Source organism: Oncorhynchus keta, chromosome 15 (genome assembly GCF_023373465.1).
Source record: "Oncorhynchus keta strain PuntledgeMale-10-30-2019 chromosome 15, Oket_V2, whole genome shotgun sequence".
In the NCBI taxonomy this organism is placed as follows: Eukaryota; Metazoa; Chordata; class Actinopteri; order Salmoniformes; family Salmonidae; genus Oncorhynchus; species Oncorhynchus keta.
In genome coordinates, this window is record NC_068435.1 from 41,150,911 (window position 1) to 41,176,694 (window position 25,784).

General features: G+C 43.7%; 1 protein-coding gene and 1 long non-coding RNA gene across 4 annotated transcripts in view; one reads left to right on the forward strand and one right to left on the reverse strand.

Moving 5' to 3' along the window:
- The window catches only part of LOC118395247 (kin of IRRE-like protein 1), a 104,350-nt gene that overhangs the window by 31,312 nt on the left and 47,254 nt on the right, over positions 1–25,784 (forward strand). The window contains exon 1 of one of the 3 annotated variants that reach the window (XM_052464120.1): positions 1,629–1,985. The exons of the other annotated variants lie outside the window; for them this stretch is intronic. Coding sequence (XP_052320080.1) covers positions 1,955–1,985 — 31 coding nt within the window. The 5' untranslated portion in view covers positions 1,629–1,954. Of the gene's footprint in view, positions 1–1,628; positions 1,986–25,784 lie in introns of those variants that run through there. 3 annotated transcript variants of the gene reach the window in all.
- LOC127907660 (uncharacterized) lies at positions 1,999–3,254 on the reverse strand. Its single transcript, XR_008065412.1, has 3 exons — positions 3,193–3,254; positions 2,945–3,068; positions 1,999–2,616 (listed from the first exon to the last, which is right to left on the reverse strand). It is a non-coding gene; the product is annotated as an uncharacterized LOC127907660 (long non-coding RNA).

The following is a 25,784-nucleotide window of genomic DNA, read 5'->3' on the forward strand; positions in this document are numbered from 1 at the left end:
TGAATTGATCCCAACCCTGATGGGGAGAGATGGAAGACAAAATGTAAATCTGTGGAATTACTTGCAACGATCCTGGGAAAAGGGATGTGAGGATAGAGAGAAAGAGGCCAAAAGAGGGCAAGATATAGGAAGTATGAAGTAAGGTGAAAGACCTTATCAATAAATACAGAGGATGCAGTCAGAGAGAGAGGGGAGACAGGGAGAGAGAGGGTAGACGGGGAGAGAGAGAGGAGGCGGAGCGAGAGAGGGGAGACGGGGAGAGAGTGGGGAGATGGAGAGAGAGAGGGGAGACGGGGAGAGAGAGGGGAGACAGGGAGAGAGAGGGGAGAAAGGGAGAGAGTGGGGAGACGGGGAGAGAGAGGGTAGACGGGGAGAGAGAGAGGAGGCGGAGCGAGAGAGGGGAGACGGGGAGAGAGTGGAGAGATGGAGAGAGAGAGGGGAGACGGGGAGAGAGAGGGGAGACAGGGAGAGAGAGGGGAGACAGGGAGAGAGAGGGGAGACAGGGAGAGAGTGGGGAGACGGGGAGAGAGAGGGGAGACGGGGAGAGAGAGGGGAGACGGGGAGAGAGAGGGGAGACAGGGAAAGAGTGGGGAAACGGGGAGAGAGAGGCTAGACGGGGAGAGAGAGAGGAGGCGGAGCGAGAGAGGGGAGACGGGGAGAGACTGGGGAGATGGAGAGAGAGAGGGGAGACGGGGAGAGAGAGGGGAGACAGGGAGAGAGGGGGGAGATGGAGAGAGAGAGAGAGATGGGGAGAGAGAGGGGAGACGGGGAGAGAGAGGGGAGACAGGGAGAGAGAGGGGAGTTGGAGTGAGAGAGAGGAGATGGGGAGAGAGAGGGGAGACAGGGAGAGAGAGGGGAGGCAGAGCGAGAGAGGGGAGACGGGGAGAGAGTGGGGAGATGGAGAGAGAGAGGGAAGACGGGGAGAGAGAGGGGAGACAGGGAGAGAGAGGGGAGGTGGAGCGAGAGAGAGGAGAGAGAGGGGAGACAGGGAGAGAGAGGGGAGACAGGGAGAGAGTGGGGAGGCGGAGCGAGAGAGGGGAGACGGGGAGAGAGTGGGGAGACTGAGAGAGAGAGGGGAGACGGGGAGAGAGAGGGGAGACGGGGAGAGAGTGGGGAGACTGAGATAGAGGGGCCGGGGGAGACGGGGAGAGAGTGGGGAGACTGAGAGAGAGAGGGGAGACGGGGAGAGAGAGGGGAGATGGAGCGAGAGAGGGGAGACGGGGAGAGAGAGGGGAGGGAGACAGAGAGAGGGAGTGAGATGAGGAAGGAAGGAAGGAAGGAGAGAAGAGGGAGGGAGGGAGGGAGAGAAGAGGTACAGAGAGGGAGAAAGGGGGAGAGAGAGGAGAGGATAGGGTGAATGGTCAGTGGGGAGGCATAGATTGGTTGTTTGCTTAATCAACATACTCAACAAGACGGTATGCTATACCAACTGTTAGTTCCTATAGCCCAATGAAAGACATGTTGATGGGAGTACTAATTTTACAAATGTCAAAGTTGACATTTCATTACTGAGAGGCAGTGGGCTCAAGTGAGGGAGGATAGCAAAAGAGAGAGATCGAGAGGGAGTGGAGAGGAGGAAATACCATGCATTCCATTAGTGGTCAAAGAGAGCCACAGAGAGAGGGAGGGGGAGAGAAAATGGAGTTGGGATGAAGCGAGAAAGAAAGAGAGGAGGGGAAAGACAAATTGAAAGAGAAATAAAGAAAACAAGGGAGAGGTGGTACTGTATTCATATAGGAAGAGGGGAGGATGAGCGGAGGGGGGTGATGGCAGTAGGCTATACACTTCATTTAAAGATGGAGAAAAGGATATGACAAAAGAAGCTTAAAGTAACATAACGTAGAAGGTGTAAAAGAAGCGTCTGCAGCTAGCTGTAGAGGAGAAGAAAAGAAACGTTGCAGAGGTTCTCTTCTGCACTTCCAACCAATGCAGTGAATGTGGAAGAGAAGTTAAGATGGAGTGTCGCCTTGTTAACGTCCAAAAGCGTAAGTCATGTCACAGGCTCTCTTTAATTTCCCCTGAAAATGGGAACATCCGGTGGTTGAGGACTCGGCAGAGGCTACTTCAAGTTGTACATGGTTTACTGCAAGATGGACACTACTATGACCTTTGGTAATTCAAACTGTAAACTATCAGCAGTCTACCATCTTTATGAGATTGGTAAGGAGTCTGAAGATGTTACAATGGTCGCGTTAGTGTTTGCGGCTCAGATGTTTGTTCACCCACAGTCGCCTGCAATTGCTAATAACTCATCCGCATCTGCCCGACTATATGGGAAAAAGTGACAATCTGAGGTTCACCTGACCCTAACCCTGACCCGCTAATATAGAAAATGCTATATGGGATAAAGTGAAAATCTGAGGCTCACCTGACCCTAACCCGCTAATATAGAAAATGCTATATGGGATAAAGTGAAAATCTGAGGCTCACCTGACCCTAACCCGCTAATATAGAAAATGCTATATGGGATAAAGTGAAAATCTGAGGCTCACCTGACCCTAACCCGCTAATATAGAAAATGCTATATGGGATAAAGTGAAAATCTGAGGCTCACCTGACCCTAACCCGCTAATATAGAAAATGCTATATGGGATAAAGTGAAAATCTGAGGCTCACCTGACCCTAACCCTGACCCGCTAATATAGAAAATGCTATATGGGATAAAGTGAAAATCTGAGGCTCACCTGACCCTAGCCCGCTAATATAGAAAATGCTATATGGGATAAAGTGAAAATCTGAGGCTCACCTGACCCTAACCCTGACCCGCTAATATAGAAAATGCTATATGGGATAAAGTGAAAATCTGAGGCTCACCTGACCCTAACCCTGACCCGCTAATATAGAAAATCCTATATGGGATAAAGTGAAAATCTGAGGCTCACCTGACCCTGACCCGCTAATATAGAAAATGCTATATGGGATAAAGTGAAAATCTGAGGCTCACCTGACCCTAACCCGCTAATATAGAAAATGCTATATGGGATAAAGTGAAAATCTGAGGCTCACCTGACCCTAACCCGCTAATATAGAAAATGCTATATGGGATAAAGTGAAAATCTGAGGCTCACCTGACCCTAACCCGCTAATATAGAAAATGCTATATGGCATAAAGTGAAAATCTGAGGCTCACCTGACCCTGACCCGCTAATATAGAAAATGCTATATGGGATAAAGTGAAAATCTGAGGCTCACCTGACCCTAACCCGCTAATATAGAAAATGCTATATGGGATAAAGTGAAAATCTGAGGCTCACCTGACCCTAACCCGCTAATATAGAAAATGCTATATGGGACAAAGTGAAAATCTGAGGCTCACCTGACCCTGACCCGCTAATATAGAAAATGCTATATGGGACAAAGTGAAAATCTGAGGCTCACCTGACCCTGACCCGCTAATATAGAAAATGCTATATGGGACAAAGTGAAAATCTGAGGCTCACCTGACCCTGACCCTAACCCGCTAATATAGAAAATGCTTATTTTGCAAAGGGAAGACATTTAGGGACCAGTGAGAAAATGCTATAAAAAAAAACAAGTAAAGATTTTCTATGTTAAATTTCCAAATGACATAATTTCAATCGGTTGTAAGGAAATAGACGGCTGTGAAAAATGTATGTTCTGCTTGGATGCATATTGTATGTGGTTGAAATAGGCTACTATTAGCTTTTATGATGCTAATAAAGATAGATGCCATCTGTAGAGATGCTCAATGTGCATTCACACTCTCTCAAGATGCTGAGAGAAAGCAAAGTAAAAAAGTAGCCTACATTTGGTGTATCAGTTTACTGCAAGAAATGCTTCATTCTGCAGGAGTTAATAATAAGGATGCATCAATGTCCAGGCTTCAGTTTCCATTTCACCCATCTGAACAGCTACAGTTCCCTTGACATGCCATAGGCCTATTTGAAGTCCTATTTTGTGACTGTCGAATTTGTATAGCATTTCACAATAATTATACATAGCTGGCCGGCACTGCTGTCTTTCCCAAACATGACCAAACATTTCCTGTCCTCCCTTCTCTTTATTTCCAACTCTCCATTTCACAGATTTTCTCTTATTGAATTAAACTCCTACATTGTCCTTCTTGCCTCCTTGGATCGACATGAACTTTTTCTGCCCATTCCCAAAACATTTTGGCAATCGGTGTGTAGGATATTTGGCGTGCGGACAGTATGGCCGTAAAGGTGAGGCTTACATACTAATGCCAGATAGCCTAAAATAATGTAAGAAAAACCTCAATGTAGCCTATAGATATAAATTGCACAAGAATGTTTCGTTTCTTGATTTTTAAGGTATCTCTTTCACATATTCAACCCGCCCGCCGCCTACCCGCCCTTCATACACACAATATTTCATGACCCTATACCCGCCGTGGGGGCAGCAGGATATGAATCAACCCGTGCACCACTAGTTCCCTGTGCTCAGACGTTGCATGCATCAACCAATGATTGCGTGCCACTCCATCGACTGCAGTCGGGCACCAGATTTGATGTGGTTAGCTGATACCTATTGTAATCGCTGGCAGGAGTCATCAACTTCTGGGCAGAGGAACGCGCCCATTGTCTACGTCTCAAATGGCACCCTATAGGCCCTTGTCAAAACTAGTGCACTATATAGGGAATAGGGTGCCATTTGGGACGCAACCAAGGAGACAGGAGTGGCAAGCTGAGACTCTTTCTCAGTGAGTCAGAAGTTACTATTGTTCAGGTACAGATTTGAAAAAAAAAATGAAGAAAAGAAGTCAAGCTTTATCATTGATCCCGGTGGATTTGAAGGTAGTTGGTTTTTCAGATACACCATGTCTTTGGAGTCGAATGGGAAAACCTGTCTTTTCTTCTCTGAATGTGTTTCTGATTGAAGTCGGATGCTTATTCAAGTTCGGGGCAAAGTGTTTGTGATTCATATCAGTGTGTTTGATTTCCATGAGTGTGTTTGTGCTTTGGATGTTTTGATTGAGCACTGTAACATGTTTCTGTTGGGGACAAACAGGTCTGTGGAGGGTTCTACTGCTGCTCCACACATGTCTTACTCCAGCACTGTGGTTCTGCCCCAAATGGCACCCTATTCCCTATGTAGTGCGCTACTTTTGACCAGGGTCCATATCCCAAATGGCACCCTATTCCCTATGTAGTGCGCTACTTTTCACCAGGGCCAATATCCCAAATGTCACCCTATTCCCTATGTAGTGCGCTACTTTTCACCAGGACCAATATCCCAAATGTCACCCTATTCCCTATGTAGTGCGCTACTTTTCACCAGGGTCCATATCCCAAATGGCACCCTATTCCCGTTATAGTGCGCTACTTTTGACCAGGACGTCAGGGCCCATACTTTGTCCCAAATGGCAACCTATTTCCTAATATAGTGCACTACTTTTGAAATTATATAGTACCAGTCAAAAGTTGACACACCTACTCAATCCAGGGTTTTTCTTTATTTTTTTCCATTTTCTACATGGTAGAATAATAGTGAAGACATCAGAACTATGAAATAACACATATGGAGTCATGAAGTAACCAAAAAGTGTTAAACAAATACAATTTTATTTTATATTTGAGATTCTTCAAAGTAGCAACCCTTTCCCTGATGACAGCTTTGCACATGCTTGGCATTCTCTCAACCAGCTTCATGACATGGAATGGATTTCAATGAACTGATTCAAGCATTTTTAGCCAGATCCTAATTGGTATGTCAAATTTTATGTTCCTTTTGATGGCATAGAAGGCCCTTCTTGCCTTGTCTCTCAGCTCATTCATAGCTTTGTGGAAGTTACCTGTGGTGCTGATGTTTAGGCCGAGGTTGGTATCGTTTTTTGTGTGCTCTCGGGCAACAATGTCTAGATTGAATTTGTATTTGTGATCCTGGCAACTGGACCTTTTTTGGAACACCATTATCTTTGTCTTACTGAGATATACTGTCAGGGCCCTGGTCTGACAGAATCTGTGCAGAAGATCTAGGTGCTGCTGAAGGCCCTCCTTGGTTGGGGACAGAAACACCTAGATCATCAGAAAACAGAAGACATTTCACTTCAGATTGTTGTAGGGTGAGGGTGCTGCAGACTGTTCTGGTACCCTCACCAGTTCATTGATATATGTTGAAGAGGGCGGGGTTTAAGCTGCTCTATCTCTGTCTCACCCCCTGGCCCTGTGGAAAAAAATCTGTGTGTTTTTTTGCCAATTTTAACCGCACACTTGTTGTTTGTGTTCATAATGTTATATGTTTTTCCCCCCAACACCGCTTTCCTTCCATTTGTAAAGCAGACCCTCATGCCAAATTGAGTCTAAATCTTTTTTTGAAATCAAAACCGCATGAGAAGTCTTTGCCTTTGTTTTGTTTGTTTGACAATTAGGGTGAATACGTGGTCTGTCATAAGGTAATTGGGTGGAAAGCCAATTTGACATTTGCCCAGTACATTGTTTTCGCTGAGGAAATGTACTAGTCTGCTGTTAATAATAATGCAGATGATGTTCCCAAGGTTACCGTTGACGGATATCCCACGGTAGTCATTAGGGTCAAATTTGTCTCCACTTTTGTGGATTGGGGTAATCAGTCCTTGGTTCCAAATATTGGGGAAGATGCAAGAGCTGAGGATGATGTTAAAGAGTTTAAGCAGTGCCACTTGGATTTTTTGTATATTTTATTATTTAATTTAGGATACCATCAACCACACAGGTCTTTTGGGGTTGGAGGTTTTGTATTTTGTCCTGTAGTTCATTCAATGTAATTGGAAAATCCAGCGGGTTCTGGTAGTCTTTAATAGTTGATTCTAAGACTGGTATTTGATCGTGTATATGTTTTTGCTGTTTGTTCTTTGTTATAGAGCCAACAAGATTGGAGAAGTGATTTATCCATACATCTCTATTTTGGATAAATTAACTCTTCGTTTTGTTGTTTAGAGTTTTTCCAATGTTCCCAGAAGTGGTTTGATTCTATGGATTCTTCAATTACATTGAGCTGATGTCTGATGTGCTGTTCCTTCTTTTTCCGTTTTGTATTTCTGTATTGTTTTAGTGATTCACCATAGTGATGGCTCAGGTTTTCTGGGTCTCTGTCACGTTCTGACCTTTATTTCCTTTGTTTTGTCTTTATTTAGTATGGTCAGGGCGTGAGTTGGGGTGGGCAGTCTATGTGTGTTTTTCTATGTTGGCGTTTTGAGTTCAGCCTAGTATGGTTCTCAATCAGAGGCAGGTGTCGTTAGTTGTCTCTGATTGAGAATCATACTTAGGTAACCTGGGTTTCACTTTTGGTTTGTTGGTGTTTGTTTCCGTGTGAGTGTTTGTTGCCACACGGTTATGTTTTTGTTTTGTTCATGTTTATTCTTTTGTATTGTTTCATAGTGTTCAGTTTATATCTTTAAATAAATGTTATGGACACTTACCACGCTGCGCATTGGTCCTCCGATCCTTCTCGCTACTCCTCCTCAGAAAAGGAGGAAGAATGCCGTTACAGTCTATGTTTTTGGTTGGATAGGTTTCTAACATTTTTTTCTTAGGTTTTTGCATTCTTCATCAAACCATTTGACATTTTTGTACATTTTCTTAGGTTGTCTGCTTGAAATGTTGTGATTTGAGAAGCTGAGAGGTCAAATACACCGTTTAGGTTTTCTACTGCCAAGTTTACACCTTCACTATTACAGTGAAATGTTGTCCAGGAAGTTGTCTAGAAGGGACAGAATTTGTTGTAGCCTAATTGTTTTTTTTTTGTATATTTCCACAATATTTTCCTTCCATCTACAGCATTTCTGTAATATTACTCAGTTCCTTTGGCTTTGATGCCTCATGATTGAGCATAGCTATGTTTGAGCAGAGTGTTATTTTGCTGTGATCTGATAGGGTTGTCAGTGGACTGACTGTGAACGCTCTGAGAGACTCTGGGTTGAGGTCAGTGATAAAGTAGTCTACAGTACTACTGCCAAGAGATGAGCTATAGGTGTGCCTACCAAAGGAGTCCCCTCGAAGCCTATCATTGACTATGTACATACCCAGCGTGCGACAGAGCTGCAGGAGTTGTGACCCATTTAGTTGGTTATGCTGTCGTAGTTGTGTCTAGGGGGGCATATGAGGGAGGGAATGCTGTCACCTCCAGGTAGGTGTTTGTCCCCCTGTGTGCTGAGGGTGTCAGGTTCTTGTGCAGCTCTGGCATTTAGCTCTCCACAGACTAGTTCATGTCCCTGGGCCTGGAAGTTGTCATCGTTAAAGTATGGGGATTCTATGAGGGGATATAGGTAGCACACGAGGACATTTCCTTAATAATTTCTAGCCAGATGTAAAATGTTCCTGTTTTGACTAATTTAATAGTGGGTTAGGTCTGCTATATACCAAATGTACATACCCCTGTGTTTCACACCTGGTAGTTTGATGGATGGGACTACCAGCTCTCTGTAACCTAGAGGGCAACCAGTGGTTCCATCTCCATTATAACATGTCTCTCTCTCTCACTCTTTCTCTCTCTTTCTCTCTCCCTGTTGTTCTCTCTACCCTGTCCCCTCTCTCTCTCTTCAGGATGACTGAGTTTTGCATGTTAACATTATTGGATTAAAATGAAAGAATAAACAAATATACATACATATGGTTTTCTATATTTTCCATACTCTGTCTCTCTCCTCTCTCACTGTCCCCCCTCGTCCCTGATCCATTCACACATCATGGTTTACAGGTTCACTTGTCTCCACTCCACAAATTCCCAACGTGGTCTCTGCGTGTTTATCTTGGTGTTCTCCCTTCCTGGGAGACTCATGTCTCTCTCCCTTTCTCTCACAGATGACTGAGATTGGTATGTTAACATTATTGGATTCAAATGAAAGAAAAAACAAATATACATATATATTGTTTTCTATATTTCCCATACTCTGACACTCAACATTAGCAATGACACAGAAAATATGTTTCAATTATGCATTTTGCCTCCGAAGAAATCTAGGACTTGATTGAGCGTTGAGCATTAATGTAAATTAATGCATTTTTCCATTTTGAGTTTACACTAAAATCCTCAGGAGGAAATAATTTGGTTGTACTTCAATCCAGAGTTGCTCTGAGGTAAAAAGAGGAATGAAAGATATTTTAAATCCCACTGGAATTACAGAGGAGCTCCTCTGACGATCTATTTCTTTTAGAAGGATTTTACCTCAAGATATGGAACCAGCGTGGGGCAGCAAGAAAGCAAGAGAGTGTGTGTGAGTGTGCTTGTGTGCGTGCATGTGCTGGCGAGTGTGTGTGTTTGTGTGTGTGCAGAGTACAGCAGCTCCAGTTGGCTCCAGGACAAAGGGAGAGAGTATGCTGTTTCTTACTGCAGATGTGGTATAGGGAGGAGGGCAGCTGATTGCGGTCACAGGACTATCAGAAACCATCTGCACTTTCAGCTGCATGCAGACAGGGGTGCTGATAAGACAACAACTCCCACGGGACATGGGAAACACAGTATCTGTGTCCCAAATGCCACCAAATTCCCTTTTATGACGCACCACTTAAAGCTGCAATATGTGACTTTGTTGACAACCCGACCAAATTCACCTCACATATTCACAATGTGTGTTATAGATATGTCATTCTCATTGAAAACAATTCTATGAAGTGGTAGATTTGTTCTATGAGTGCTATTTCTATACTTCCCGTGCTTAAGTTTATTTTTTGCATCGTTTACTGTGCATCTTTTACACCGGCTTCAAACAGCTGAAAATGCAATGTTTTTGGTTATGGAAAATACATTTCACAGTGGTTTAGATGGGAAAGGGACTTATTTATTTTGTAATAGTGAAGACATCAAAACTATGAAATAACACATACGGAATCATGTAGTAACCAAAAAAAGTGTTAAACAAATCAGAACATATTTTATATTTGAGATTCTTCAAAGGTGCCACCCTTTGCCTTGATGACAGCTTGCACACTCTTGGCATTCTCTCAACCAGCTTCATGAAGAATGCTTTTACAACAGTCTTGAAGGAGTTCCCACATATGCTGAGCACTTGTTGGCTGCTTTCCTTCACTCTACAGTCAAACACATCCCAAAACATCTAAATTGGGTTGAGGTCGGGTGATTGTGGAGGCCAGGTCATCTGATGCAGTACTCCATCACTCTCCTTCTTGGTCCATTACACAGCCTGGAGGTGTGTTTTGGGTCATTGTCCTGTTGAAAATCAAATGACAGTCCCACTAAGCGCAAACCAGATGGGATGGTGTATCGCTGCAGAATGCTGTGGTAGCCATGCTGGTTAAGTGTGCCTTGAACTCTAAATATATCACAGACAGTGTCACCAGCATGTCTTTTCTTCTTATTGGTGTCCTTTAGTAGTGGTTTCTTTGCAGCATTTCGACCATGAAGGCCTGATTCACGCAGTCTCCTCTGAATCTTACTCAAATTATTACCAATCCCACAAGGTATGACTCCAAACACCCAGAAAAGGCTACTCTTCTCAATGTTATCCTCACAAATAATCCTGATAGGTATCAGTCTGGTGTGTTCTGTAATGGCTGCTCAGTGAAACGACCTGTCCTGATTGTCATAGACGCTTGCTAAACAACTTTAAGCCTTCCTTCATGAACTGGCCTCTGTAAGATGGTATAGAATCAGCTTGATATTTTTAGTGGTATTGTTAACAAACACACCCCCATAAAGAAAATGATAATTAAAACAGGTTTCAGCCTCTGGTTCGACCGTGATCTTGCAGAGTTACTCCACCTCAAGAATTGCATTTCGCGAAAGGCACGGCACACGCATAGTCAGGCTGACTGGCTCTCATTAAGGCAAATGAGAAATAAGTGCACTCAGGCTATCCGTAAGGCCAATGTTAGTTACTTTAAGGAGCAGTTCTCTCTTTGTGGGTCTAACTCCAAGAAGTTCTGGAAAACAGTTAAAGGCCTGGAGAATAAACCCTGCTCCTCACAGCTGCCCATGTCCCTTAATTTTGATGATGTGGTTGTTACTGACAAGAAGCACATGGCTGAGCTCTTTAATCACCACTTCATTAAGTCAGGATTCCTATTTGACTCAGCAATGCCTCCTTGCCCATCCAACATTTCCTCATCTCCCACCCCTTCTAATGCGACCCGCCCTGAAGCTCCTCCCTCTTTTTCCCCTGCCCCGCTACAAAGTTTCTCCCTGCAGGCAGTTACTGAGTCCAAGGTGCTAAAGGAGCTCCTTAAACTTGACCCCAAAAAACATCTGGGTCAGATGGTTTAGACCCTTTCTTCTTTAAGGTTGCTTCCCCTATCATCGGCAAACCTGTCTCTCCTCTATGGGGAGGTTCCCATTGCTTGGAAGGCAACCACGGTTTGTCCATTATTTAAAGGTGGAGATCAAGCTGATCCTAACTATTATAGGCCTATTTCTATTTTGCCCTGTTTATCAAAAGTGATCGAAAAACTTGTCAATAATCAACTGACCGGCTTTCTTGATGTCTATAGTCAAATCAAATCAAATCAAATCAAATGTTATTTGTCACATACACATGGTTAGCAGATGTTAATACGAGTGTAGCGAAATGCTTGTGCTTCTAGTTCCGACAATGCAGTAATAACCAACAAGTAATCTAACTAACAATTCCAAAACTACTGTCTTATACACAGTGTAAGGGGATATGTACATAAAGATAAATGAATGAGTGATGGTACAGAGCAGCATAGGAAAGATACAGTAGATGGTATCGAGTACAGTATATACATATGAGATGAGTATGTAAACAAAGTGGCATAGTTAAAGTGTCTAGTGATACATGTATTACATAAGGATGCAGTAGATGATATAGAGTACAGTATATACGTACGCATATGAGATGAATAATGTAGGGTATGTAACATTATATAAGGTAGCATTGTTTAAAGTGGCTAGTGATATATTTTACATCATTTCCCATCAATTCCCATTATTAAAGTGGCTGGAGTTGAGTCAGTGTCAGTGTCAGTGTGTTGGCAGCAGCCATTCAATGTTAGTGGTGGCTGTTTAACAGTCTGATGGCCTTGAGATAGAAGCTGTTTGTCAGTCTCTCGGTCCCAGCTTTGATGCACCTGTACTGACCTCGCCTTCTGGATGATAGCGGGGTGAACAGGCAGTGGCTCGGGTGGTTGTTGTCCTTGATGATCTTTATGGCCTTCCTGTAACATCGGGTGGTGTAGGTGTCCTGGAGGGCAGGTAGTTTGCCCCTGGTGATGCGTTGTGCAGACCTCACTACCCTCTGAAGAGCCTTACGGTTGTGGGCGGAGCAGTTGCCGTACCAGGCGGTGATACAGCCCGCCAGGATGCTCTCGATTGTGCATCTGTAGAAGTTTGTGAGTGCTTTTGGTGACAAGCCAAATTTCTTCAGCCTCCTGAGGTTGAAGAGGCGCTGCTGCGCCTTCTTCACGATGCTGTCTGTGTGAGTGGACCAATTCAGTTTGTCTGTGATGTGTATGCCGAGGAACTTAAAACTTGCTACCCTCTCCACTACTGTTCCATCGATGTGGATAGGGGGTGTTCCCTCTGCTGTTTCCTGAAGTCCACAATCATCTCCTTAGTTTTGTTGAAGTTGAGTGTGAGGTTATTTTCTTGACACCACACTCCGAGGGCCCTCACCTCCTCCCTGTAGGCCGTCTCGTCGTTTTTGGTAATCAAGCCTACCACTGTTGTGTCGTCCGCAAACTTGATGATTGAGTTGGAGGCGTGCGTGGCCACGCAGTCGTGGGTGAACAGGGAGTACAGGAGAGGGCTCAGAACGCACCCTTGTGGGGCCCCAGTGTTGAGGATCAGCGGGGTGGAGATGTTGTTGCCTACCCTCACCACCTGGGGGCGGCCCGTCAGGAAGTCCAGTACCCAGTTGCACAGGGCGGGGTCGAGACCCAAGCTTGATGACGAGCTTGGAGGGTACTCTGGTGTTGAATGCCGAGCTGTAGTCGATGAATAACATTCTCACATAGGTATTCCTCTTGTCCAGATGGGTTAGGGCAGTGTGCAGTGTGGTTGAGATTGCATCGTCTGTGGACTTATTTGGGCGGTAAGCAAATTGGAGTGGGTCTAGGGTGTCAGGTAGGGTGGAGGTGATATGGTCCTTGACTAGTCTCTCAAAGCACCTCATGATGACTGAAGTGAGTGCTACGGGGCGGTAGTCTTTTAGCTCAGTTACCTTAGCTTTCTTGGGAACAGGAACAATGGTGGCCCTCTTGAAACATGTGGGAACAGCAGACTGGTATAGGGATTGATTGAATATGTCCGTAAACACACCGGCCAGCTGGTCTGCGCATGCTCTGAGGGCGCGGCTGGGGATGCCGTCTGGGCCTGCAGCCTTGCGAGGGTTAACACGTTTAAATGTCTTACTCACCTCGGCTGCAGTGAAGGAGGGTCCACATGTTTCCGTTGCATGCCATGTCAGTGGCACTGTATTGTCCTCAAAGCGGGCAAAAAAGTTATTTAGTCTGCCTGGGAGCAAGACATCCTGGTCCGTGACTGGGCTGGTTTTCTTCTTGTAGTCCGTGATTGACTGTAGACCCTGCCTCATGCCTCTTGTGTCTGAGCCGTTGAATTGAGATTCTACTTTGTCTCTGTACTGACGCTTAGCTTGTTTGATAGCCTTGCAGAGGGAATAGCTGCACTGTTTGTATTCGGTCATGTTACCAGTCACCTTGCCCTGATTAAAAGCAGTGGTTCGCGCTTTCAGTTTCACGCGAATGCTGCCATCAATCCACGGTTTCTGGTTAGGGAATGTTTTAATCGTTGCTTTGGGAACGACATCTTCAACGCACGTTCTAATGAACTCGTATTCTCTCTGGTATGCAATCTGGTTTCCGCTCAGGTTATGGATGTGTCACTGCAACCTTAAAGGTCCTCAATGATGTCACCATTGCCCTTGATTCCAAGCAATGTTGTGCTGCTATTTTTATTGACTTGGCCAAAGCTTTTTATATGGTAGACCATTCCATTCTTGTGGGCCAGCTAAGGAGTATTGGTGTCTCTGAGTGGTCTTTGGCCTGGTTTGCTAAATACCTCTCTCATTAAGTACAGTGTATAAAGTCTGAACATCTGCTGTCTCAGTCACTGCCTGTCACCAAGGGAGTACCCCAAGAATTGATCCTAGGCCCCACGCTCTTCTCAATTTACAACAACAAAGCTCAGGCAGTAGGAAGCTCTCTCATCCATTTATAGGCAGATGATACAGTCTTAAACTCAGCTGGCCCCTCCCTGGATTTTGTGTTAAATGCTCTACAACAAAGCTTTCTTAGCGTCCAACAAACTTTCTCTGCCCTTAACCTTGTTCTGAACACCTCCAAAACAAAGGTCATGTAAGAAGAATGCCCCTCTCCTCACTGGTGTGATTACTACCTCTGAAGGTTTAGAGCTTGAGGTAGTCACCTCATACAAGTACTTATGCTAGATGGTACACTGTCCTTCACTCAGCACATATTAAAGCTGGAGGCTAAAGTTAAATCTGGACTTGGTTTCCTCTATCGTAATCTCTCCTCTTTCACCCCAGCTGCCGAACTAACCTTGAGTCAGATGACCGCCGTACCCATGCTAGATTACGGAGACGTAATTTATAGATCGGCAGGTAAGAGTGCTCTCGAGCGGCTAGAGGTTCTTTACCATTAGGCCATCAGATTTGCCACCAATGCTCCTTATAGGACACATCACTGCACGCTATACTCCTCTGTAAACTGGTCATTACTGTATACCCGTCGCAAGACCCACAGGTTGATGCTTATTTATAAAACCCTCTTAGGCCTCACTCCCCCCTATCTGAGAAATCTACTGCAGCCCTCATCCTCCACATACATCACCTGTTCTGCCAGTCACAATCTGTTGAAGATCCCCAAAGCTCATCTTTTCAGTTCGCTGCAGTTAGAGATTGAACGAGCTGCAACAAACACTCAAACTGGACAGTTTTATCTCAATCTCTTCATTCAAAGACTCAATCATGTACACTCTTACTGACAGTTGTGGCTGCTTTGCGTGATGTAATGTTGTCTCTACCTTCTTGCCCTTTGTGCTGTTGTCTGTGCCCAATAATGTTTGTACCATATTTTTTGCTGCTACCATGTTGTGATGCTGCCATGTTGTGTTGCTACCATGTTGTTATCATGTTGTGTTGTTGCCTTGCTATGTTAGGTCTCTCTTTACGTAGTGTTGTCTCTCTTGTCGTGATGTGTGTTTTGTCCTATATTTTATTTTATTTATTTTATTTTATATCCCAGCCCCGTTCCCGCAGGAGGCCTTTTGCCTTTTGGGAGGCCGTAATTGTAAAATAAGAGTTTGTTTTTAGTTGACTTGCCTAGTTAAAGGTTACATTTTAAAAACAGTTGATGTTGAGATGTGTCTTTTACTTGAACTCTGTGAAGCATTTATTTGGGATGCAATCTGAGGTGCAGTTAACTCTAATGAACGTATCCTCTGCAGCAGAGGTAACTCTGCGTATTCCTTTTCTGTGTGCGGTCCTCATGAGAGCCAGGATTGTCAAAGCGCTTGATGGTTTTTGCAACTGCACTTGAAGAAACTTTCAAAGTTCTTTACATTTTCTGGATTGATTGACCTCCATGTCTTAAAGTATTGATGGATTGTTGTTTCTCTTTGCTTATTTGAGCTGTTCTTGCCATAATATGGACCTGGTCTTTAACCAAATAGGGCTGTCTTCTGTACACCACCCCTACCTTTTCACAACACACCTGATTGGCTCAAACACATTAAGAAGGAAAGAAATTCCACAAATGAACTTTTAACAAGGCACACCTGTTAAAGAATCCATTGCCCTTTATGGTTGTGAGGTCTGGGCTCCGCGCACCAATCAAAAATTCACAAAATGGGACAAACACCAAATTGAGAAATCTGCTAAATTATCCTCAGTGTACAACGTAAAACACCAAATAATGCATGCGGAGCAGAATTAGAGACGTTTAATTCTACAACCACCTGAACGGAAGCGATTCCCAAACCTTCCATAACAAAGCCATCACCTACAGAGAGATGGACCTGGAGAAGAGTCCCCTAAGAGCTGATCCTGGGGCTCTGTTCACAAACACAAACACATCCCCCCCCCACCCCTCTAGGACAGTAACACAATTAGACCCAATCAAATCATGAGAAAACAAAAAGGTAATGACTTGACACATTGGAAAGAATTAACAAAGAAACAGAGCAAACTAGTATGCTATTTGTCTCTAAACAGAGAGTACACATGAGCAGAATACCTTATCACTGTGAGTGACCCAAACTTAAGAAAAGCTTTATCTATGTACAGACTCAGTGAGCATAGCCTTGCTATTGAGATAGGACACCGTAGGCAGTCCTGGCTCTCAAAAGAAGACAGGCTATGTGCACAAAATGAGGTGGAAACTGAGCTGCACTTCCTAACCTCCTGCCAAATGTATGACCATATTAGAGACACATATTTGGAGAGAAACAGATCCACAAAGAATTCGAAAACAAGTCCAATTTTGATGAACTCCCTTATCTATGGGTGAAATATCAATGTGTGCCGTCACAGCAGCAAGATTTGTGACCTGTTGTTACAAGACAAGGGAAACCAGTGAAGAACAAACACCGTTGTAAATACAACCCATATTTTTATGTTTATTTTCCCTTTTGCACTTGAACTATTTGCACATCGTTACAACACTGTATGTAGACATCATTTATTATTTTGGAACTTCTGTGAGTGTAATGCTTACTGTTAATTTGTATTGTTTATTTCACTTTTGTTTATTATCTATTTCACTTGCTTTTGCAATGTAAACATGCAGTTGGAAGTCGGAAGTTTACATACACTTAGGTTGGAGTCATCAAAACTCATTTTTCGGGCCTCCCGGGTGGCGCAGTGGTTAAGGGCTGTCCCACCAGAGACTCTGGGTTTGCGCCCAGGCTCTGTCGTAACCGGCTGCGACCGGGAGGTCCGTGGGGCGACGCACAATTGGCCTAGCGTCCGGGTTAGGGAGGGTTTGGCCGGTAGGGAAATCCTTGTCTCATCGCGCACCAACGACTCCTGTGGCGGGCCGGGGCCGGGCGCAGTGTGCGCTAACCAAGGTTGCCAGGTTCACTGTGTTTCCTCCGACACATTGGTGCGGCTGGCTTCTGGGTTGGATGGCGCTGTGTTAAGAAGCAGTGCGGCTTGGTTGGGTTGTGCATCGGAGGACGCATGACTTTCAACCTTCGTCTCTCCCGAGACTGTATGGGAGTTGTAGCGATGAGACAAGATATTAGCTACTAAACAATTGGATACCACGCAATTGGGGAGAAAAAGGGGTAAAATTAAAAAAAATGTTTTTTTTAAACCAACTCATTTTTTAACCACTCCACAAAGTCTTTATTAACAAACTATAATTTTACCAAGTCGGTTAGGACATCTACTTTGTGCATGACACAAGTAATTTTTCCAACAATTGTTTACAGACAGATTATTTCACTTATAATTTACTGTATCACAATTACATGGGGTCAGAAGTTTACATACACTGAGTTGACTGTGCCTTTAAACAGCTTGGAAAATGATGTCATAGCTTTAGAAGCTTCTTATAGGCTAATTGACATAATTTGTGGATGTATTTCAATTTGAGTCAATTGGAGGTGTACCTGTGGATGTATTTCGAGGCCGACCTTCAAACTCAGTGCTTCTTTGCTTGACATCATGGGAAAATCAAAAGAAATCAGCCAAGACCTCAGAAAAAAACATTGTAGACCTCCACAAGTCTGGTTGATCCTTGGGAGCAATTTCCAAACGCCTGAAGGTACCACGTTCACCTGTACAAACAATTGTTAGAAAGTGTAAACACCATGACACCACGCAGCCGTCATACCGCTCAGGAAGGAGACACGTTCTGTCTCCTAGAGATGAACGTACATTGGTGTGAAAAGTGCAAATAAATCCCAGAACAACAGCAAAGGACCTTGTGAAGATGCTGGAGGAAACAGGCACAAACGTGTCTATATCCACAGTCAAATGAGTCCTATTTTATTTATGTTTTTAAAATGTTATTTACCTAGGCAAGTCGGTTTAAGAACCAATTCTTATTTTCAATGAAGGCCTAGGAACAGTGGGTTAACTGCCTTGTTCAGGGGCAGAACAACATATTTTTACCTTGTCAGCTCGGGGATTTGATCTTGCAAACTTGCGGTTACTAGTCCAACGCTCTAACCACTAGGTTACCTGCCACTCCAAAACGAGTCCTATATCGACATAACCTGAAAGGCCGCTCAGCAAAGAAAAAGCCACTGCCCCAAAACCGCAATAAAAAAAGCCAGACTACGGTCTGCAATTGCACATGGGGACAAAGATTGTACTTTTTGGAGAAATTTCCTCTGGTCTGATGAAACAAAAATAGAACTGTTTTGCCATAATGACCATTGTTATGTTTGGAGGATTAAGGGGGAGGCTTGCTAGCCAAAGAACACCATCCCAACTGTGAAGCACGGGGGTGGCAATATCATGTTGTGGGGGTGCTTTGCTGCAGGAGGGACTGGTGCACTTCACAAAATAGATGGCATCACGAGGTAGGAAAATTATGTGGATATATTGAAACAACTTCTCAAAACATCAGTCAGGAATTTAAAGCTTGGTCGCAAATGGGTCTTCCAAATGGACAATGACCCCAAGCATACTTCCAAAGTTGTGGCAAAATGGCTTAAGGACAACAAAGTCAAGGTACTGGAGTGGCCATCACAAAGCCCTGACCTCCATCCTATAGAAAATGTGTGGGCAGAACTGAAAAAGCGTGTGCGATCAAGGAGGCCTACAAACCTGACTCAGTTACACCAGCTCTGTCAGGAGGAATGGGCCAAAATTCACCCAACTTATTGTGGGAAGCTTGTGGACGGCTACCTGAAACGTGTGACCCAAGTTGAACAATTTAAAGGCAATGCTACCAAATACTAATTGAGTGTTTGTAAACTTCTGACCCACTGGGAATGTGATGAAAGAAATAACAGTTGAGATAAATCATTCTCTCTACTATTATTCTGACATTTCACATTCTTACAATAAAGTGGTGATCCTCACTGACCTAAGGCAGGGCATTTTTACTTGGATTAAATGTCAGGAATTGTGAACATTTTAGTTTAAATGTACTTGGCTAAGGTGTATGTAAACTTCCGACTTCATACAGTTGTATGTTTGTAATGCCAATATAGCCCTTAAATTGAATTGAAATTGAATCGAATTGAGATGGGGTGCAGGGATAGGGGAGGAGGAGGATGGGTACAGGAGTGAGAGCCAGCATCCACCGAGGGGAGTTGAGTCACTCGGGGAAAGAAGAGTGAAAAGCCTAGACTGAAATTTGATGTGTTTGTTTCTCTCCGCTGTCCCACTTACAGGAAGAGAGGAGACGGGAAAGAGAGGGACATTGAGGAGGAGTGGGGGAACATGCTCTGCTGCTCAGTCATCTAATGCTAAATGAAGGAGACAGATCTGAGTCCGTATCATCAATAGACAACAAGACTGACTGACTGAGATGGAGACTGAGGGAGGGAAATGGCCAGACTGAGAGAGAAAGAGCGAGAGAACATACGACAAAATATAATCCATGTACACAAACAACAAACAACAAGTGTGCGTTTACAATTGGCAAAGAACACACACATTTCTTTCCATAGGGCCGTAGGGTGAGACAGGGATGCAGCTTCAGCCCCACCCTATTCAATATATGCAGTATCATTCAAAAGTTTGGACTCACCTACTCATTCCAGGCTTTTTCTTTATATATATATTTTTTTTACATTGTTGAATAATAGTGAAGACATCAAAACTATAAAATAACAAATATGGAATCATGTACAGTAGTAACCAAAAAAGTGTTAAACAAATCAAAATTATATTTGAGATTAGAGATTCTTCAAAATATATTTAGATTTGTTTAACACTTTTTTTTGGTTATTACATGACTCCGTATGTGTTATTTCATAGTTTTGATGTCTTCACTATTATTCTACAATGCAGAAAATAGTAAAAATAAAGAAAAACCCTTAAATTAGTAGGTGTGTCCAAACTGTTGACTGGTACTGTTTATCAACAAATTGGCGAGGGCACTAGAATAGTCTGCAGCACCCGGCCTCACCCTACTACAGTACAATCTGAAATCAAATGTCTACTTCATTTGCTGATGATCTGGTACTTCAGTTATAGAGCCCATTGCCCTTTATGGTTGTGAGGTCTGGGTTCCGCTCACCAACTAAGAATTTACAAAATGGGACAAACACCAAAATTGAGAGTATGCATGTAGAATAAAAAAAATTAAAAAGCTCTTTGGCCCTAAACAGAGAGTCCACAGTGGTAGAATACCTTATGGAAAGCTTTGACTATGTACAGACTCAGTGAGCGTAGCCTTGCTATTGAGAAAGGCCGCCGTAGGCAGACGTGGCTCTCAAGAGAACACAGGCTATGTGCACACTGCCCACAAAATGAGGTGGAAACTGACCTGCACTTCCTAACCTTCTGCCAAATGTATGACCATATTAGAGACACATATTTCCCTCAGATTACACAGATCCACAAAGAATTTGAAAACAAACCCGATTTTGATGAACTCCCATATCTATGGGTTAAATACCACAGTGTGCCTTCACAGCAGCAATATTTGTGAATATTTGAGATTAAGATACACAGACACTGCACTTTCTTTACTACAACCTCTACTGAGCCTAAACCCCCAACGTCTTATAGTGTTAATCAAATGACCATCACTAAACGACGTTGTTATTTTGATAATGGATGAACCCCAAATGGCACACTATTTCATATCAAATCAAATATCTGTCATTTGTTTATAGTGCACTACTTTTAAACAGGGCCCACTACAAAAGTAGTGTGCTATGGGGAATAGGGTGCCATTTGGGAATAGGGTGCCAATGGCTCACAACTATTACTGTTGCATGGTAAGTGCTGCTACTTTATCTAGTTGTCAATTCAACCAAAATGTAGAGGATGTGGATAATGATCTCACACACAGTTCCCCCCCTGCTTCACACACACCTTGCTCATTCAGTGATGCTAACGCTAGTGGACATGTGCAGTGTGCTTTACGGAGGATGGTGGGAGGGGGGAGGAAGTTAAGGGAGTGTTCACCACTCTTCAGAAGCAGTGAAGAGGTGAATAAATCCTGACGGAAAACATCTGAGAGAGAGGTTGAGGAAAAAGAGACAGGGGAATTAGTGAAGAAGGGGGAAACATAAACGGAGTATAAAAAAAGAAGATGAGATGAAATGAAATGAAAAGGTAAAAAACTGTCAATTAGAGTGAGAGGGAGAGAAAGAGGGAGAGAACGCGGGAGCCTCCGAGGGATAGTTGGAGAAGAAGAGAGGGGAAGAATAGTTGTACTGTGTTTGTTTGCGTGTGCGTGTGTGTGCTTGGGCATGTGGATGTCTCTGTGTGTGTGTGTGTGTGTGTGTGTGTGTGTGTGTGTGTGTGTGTGTGTGTGTGTGTGTGTGTGTGTGTGTGTGTGTGTGTGTGTAGCAGTATATTTCTGTCTCTCAAACAAACACTGCATGGCATAACCCAGTTCTTTGAAGTCTCTTGCCACCTAATGCTGTTGGATTGATCCAGCCCTTTGTTGTAAAATTCCTTACCTAAACACACAAGCTCAGTATGTGTCAAACATCTCAGAGCAGGAGTGCTGATCTAGCCTTTCTGATCACAATGTAAAAAAACATGGGCAGGGAAGACTTGGTTCTTTGATCTCTTGCCACCTCAATATTAGTTGCTGATTGATCAGTTTCACCTTTAGATCACAATGTAAAAAAAAGGTTACATAGGGAAGACTTGGGCCCATATGTGTCAAACCTCACATATTAGGAGTGCTGATCTAGGATCAGTTTCACCTTTAGATCACAATGTAAAAAAAGTTTACATGGGCAGGGAAGACTTGGGCCCATATCGGCCAAGCCTCACATATTAGGAGTGCTGATCTAGGATCAGTTTCACCTTTTAGATCACAATGTAAAAAAAAAAAGGTTACATGGGCAGGGAAGACTTGGGCCCATATCGGCCAAGCCTCACATATTAGGAGTGCTGATCTAGGATCAGTTTCACCTTTTAGATCACAATGTAAAAAAAAAGGTTACATGGGCAGGGAAGACTTGGGCCCATATCGGCCAAGCCTCACATATTAGGAGTGCTGATCTAGGATCAGTTTCACCTTTTAGATCAACATAAAAAAGGTTGAAGGGATGCTTTGGGATTTTAGGCCATCGTCAGTGTACTGTATGTGTTGTTGAGACAACACTGATTATGGCGTAGCAACCGAAATATGAATTCATGTTTTGCTCTTGTTGCCTCTAAATAAACAAAATAGCATACAATAACTCTTTACTTAAAAAAAGAAGAAAGTGTAGCAGGCTTTGTTCAAATCCTCTCTGGCATTCATTCCTCAGTGTTGCATCATACTTGTGTTACCAGTAACTGTTTATGAGATCAATTGAAATAATCATTTGGAAAGAGGAAGGGCTAGGGAGTCATTGAACAAGTATTTACACCAAGAGCCAGAGTATGTCACAAGTACTAATACAGGAGAACACACCAATCTACAGCTGCAGCTCTTTCTTTCTTATTCACACAGACACACACCTACACACAGTCCGTAGATTCAGTCTGACACACAGCGGTTTAGCTGGTGAAATTGGAAGCCTGAAGGTGAATATGAGGACAGTGTCAGTTGGGGTTTGGACAGCAGGGTTTAAGATCAACACAGCATTAGTTCAAATCAAGTCAAATTGTATTTGTCACAGGTGTAGACCTTACAGTGAAATGCTTACTTACAAGCCCTTAACCAGCAATGCAGTTTTAAGACCCCCCCCCCCAAAAAAAAATTAAGAGATAAGAATAACAAACAATTAAAGAGCAGCAGTAAATAACAATAGCGGGGCTATATACAGGGGGTACCGGTATAGAGTCAATATGCGGGGGGACCGGTGTCGAGGTAAATGAGGTAATATGTACATGTTGGTAGAGTTATTAAAGTGACTATACATAGATAATAACAGCAGCGTAGAATAAGGGGGAGGGGGCAATGCAAATAGTCCGGGTTGTCATTTGATTAGGTGTTCAGGAGTCTTATGGCTTTGGGGTAGAAGCTGTTTTAGAAGCCTCTTGGAGCTAGACTTGGCGCTCCTGTGCTGCTTGCCGTGCGGTAGCAGAGAGAACAGTTTATGGCCATGGTGGCTGGAGTCATTGACAATTTTTAGGGCCTTCCTTTGACACCGCCTGGTATAGAGGTCCTGGATGGCAGGAAGTTTGGCCCCAGTGATGGTGCGGTATGCAAATTGGAGTGGGTCTAGAGTTTCTGGGATAATGGTGTTGATGTGAGCCATGCCTTTCAAAGCATTTTATGGCTACAGACGTGAGTGCTATGGGCCGGTAGTCACTTAGGCAGGTTACCTTAGGGTTCTTGTGCACAGGGACTGCTTGAAACATGTCAGTATTACAGACTCAGACAGGGAGAGTTTGAAAATATCAATGAAGACACTTGCCAGTTGGTCAGCGCATGCTTGGAGTACAAGTCCTGGTAATCCGTCTGGCCCTGCAGCCTTGTGAATATTGACCTGTTTAAAGGTCTTACTCACATCAGCTGAGGAGAGTGTGATCACACAGTCGTACGGAACAGCTGATGCTCTCATGCATGTTTCCGTGTTACTTGCCTTGAAGCGAGCATAGACGTTTTTTCGCTCATCTGGTAGGCTCGTGTCACTGGGCAACTCTCGGCTGTGCTTCCCTTTGTAGTCTGTAATAGTTTGCAAGCCCTGCCACATCTGACGAGCGTCGGAGCCGGTGTAGTACGATTCGATCTTAGTCCTGTATTGACGCTTTGCCTGTTTGATGGTTCGTAAGAGGGCATAGTGGGATTTCTTATAAGCTTCCGGGTTAGAGTCACACTCCTTGAAAGTGGCAGCTCTACCCCTTAGCTCAGTGCGAATGTTGCCTGTAATCCATGGCTTCTGGTTGGGGTATATACTGTACTTACTGTCATCGTTCGGACAATGTCCTCGATGCACTTATTGATAAAGCAGGTAGCCTAGTGGTTAGAGCGTTGGGCCAGTAACTGAAAGGTTGCTAGATCGAATCCCTGAGCTGAAAAGGTAAAAATCTGTCGTTCTGCCCCTGAACAAGGCAGTTAACCCACTGTTCCTAGGCCGTCATTGTGAATAAGAATGTGTTCTTAACTGGCTTGCCTAGTTAAATAAAGGTACAAATAAAAATAATTAAATGTTGTGTCACCTCAATGCCATTGCAATATATTCCAGTCTGTGCTAGCAAAACAGTCCTGTACTTTAGCATCTTTTTCATTTGACCTCTTCTTTATAGACCGAGTCACTGGGGCTTCCTGTTTTATTTTTTGCTTGTAAGCAGGAATCAGGAGGATATAATTAGGGTCAGATTTGCCAAATGGAGGACTAGGGAGAGCTTTGTACCCCTCTGGTTGCACATTTAACATGCTGATATAAATGAGGTAAAACTGACTTAAGTTTCCCTGCATTAATGTCCCCGGCCACTGGGAGCGCCGCCTCTGGATGAGCGTTTTCCTGTTTGCTTATGGCGGTATGCATCTCATTGAGTGCGGTTTTAGTGCCAGCCTCAGTCTGTGGTGGTATGTAGACAGCTACAAAAAATAGAGATGAAAACTCTCTAGGTAGATAGTGTGGTCTATAGCTTATCATGAGATAATCTACCTCAGGCGAACAAAACCTTGAGACTTCCGTAAATATCGTGCACCAGCTGCTGTTTATATATATGCTTATGCCCCCGCCCCGTGTCTTAGCAGAGGCTGCTGTTCTATTCTGCCGATAGAGGGTATAACCCGCCAGTTCTATGTTCTTAATGTTGTCGTTTAGACACGACTCTGTGAAACATAAGATATTACAGTTTTTAATATTCCGTTGGTAGGATATACGTGCTTTCAGTTCATCCCATTTATTTTCCAGCGATTGAACGTTAGCTAGCTGGACGGAAAGCAAAGGCAGATTAGCCACTCGTCGCCTGATCCTCACAAGGCACCCTGATCTTTTTCCGCAAAATCTCAGTTTCCTTCTCCAGTGAATGACTGGGATGAGGGCCTGGTCGGGTGTCTGTAGTATATCCCTCCCTTCTGACTCATTGAAAAAAAACTCTTTGTCTAATCTGAGGTGAGTAATCGCAGTTCTGATATCCAGCAGCTCTTTTCGGTCATATTAGACGGAAGCAGCAACATTATGTACAAAACAAGTTATGAACAAAGCGAAAAAACAAATAAATAGGGTGGTTGGTAAAGAGCCGATAAGATTAAGAGCCAATAAGACGGCAGCCATCCCCTCCGGCGCCATCATGATCAATACTGGAGGAATAGGAATGAGAATGCATTAGTTTGTGTTTGTGTGTGTGTGTGTGTGTAGTACTTATGATCTTAATTAATGTATGATGAGAATATGGAGATGTGGTACATGTACCATCCCACACAATCCATCTGCATTTTTCCCCACCTATGTCAGCATTTAATTTTTTAACTGTGTTTAGATGTTTGACCTTCTGAGAGCCTAATAATCACATTTTCAACATTCAACACACACAGTTGATCTTTGCAGGCGGACCGATATAATTTGAGTTTATTTAAGGAAAAGAGGGAAACATCAGTGAACGTACAGTACTGTAGTTCACCAATCTCTACCACAGTATTTTTAGGCAACAATAGAGAGAGAGGACAGGGAAGGAGGGAGAGGTGGAGAGCAAAAGGAAATGGGCATAGAGCAGACCAACCAACGCCACCTACTACTTCCCCAACGCCATGGAAGCACAGAGGGAGGGAGAGACGAAGGGGGAACGGGGACAGAGGGATCCCCCAGGGTTAATTCAATCTCTGTTCTCTAACCATGTGGTT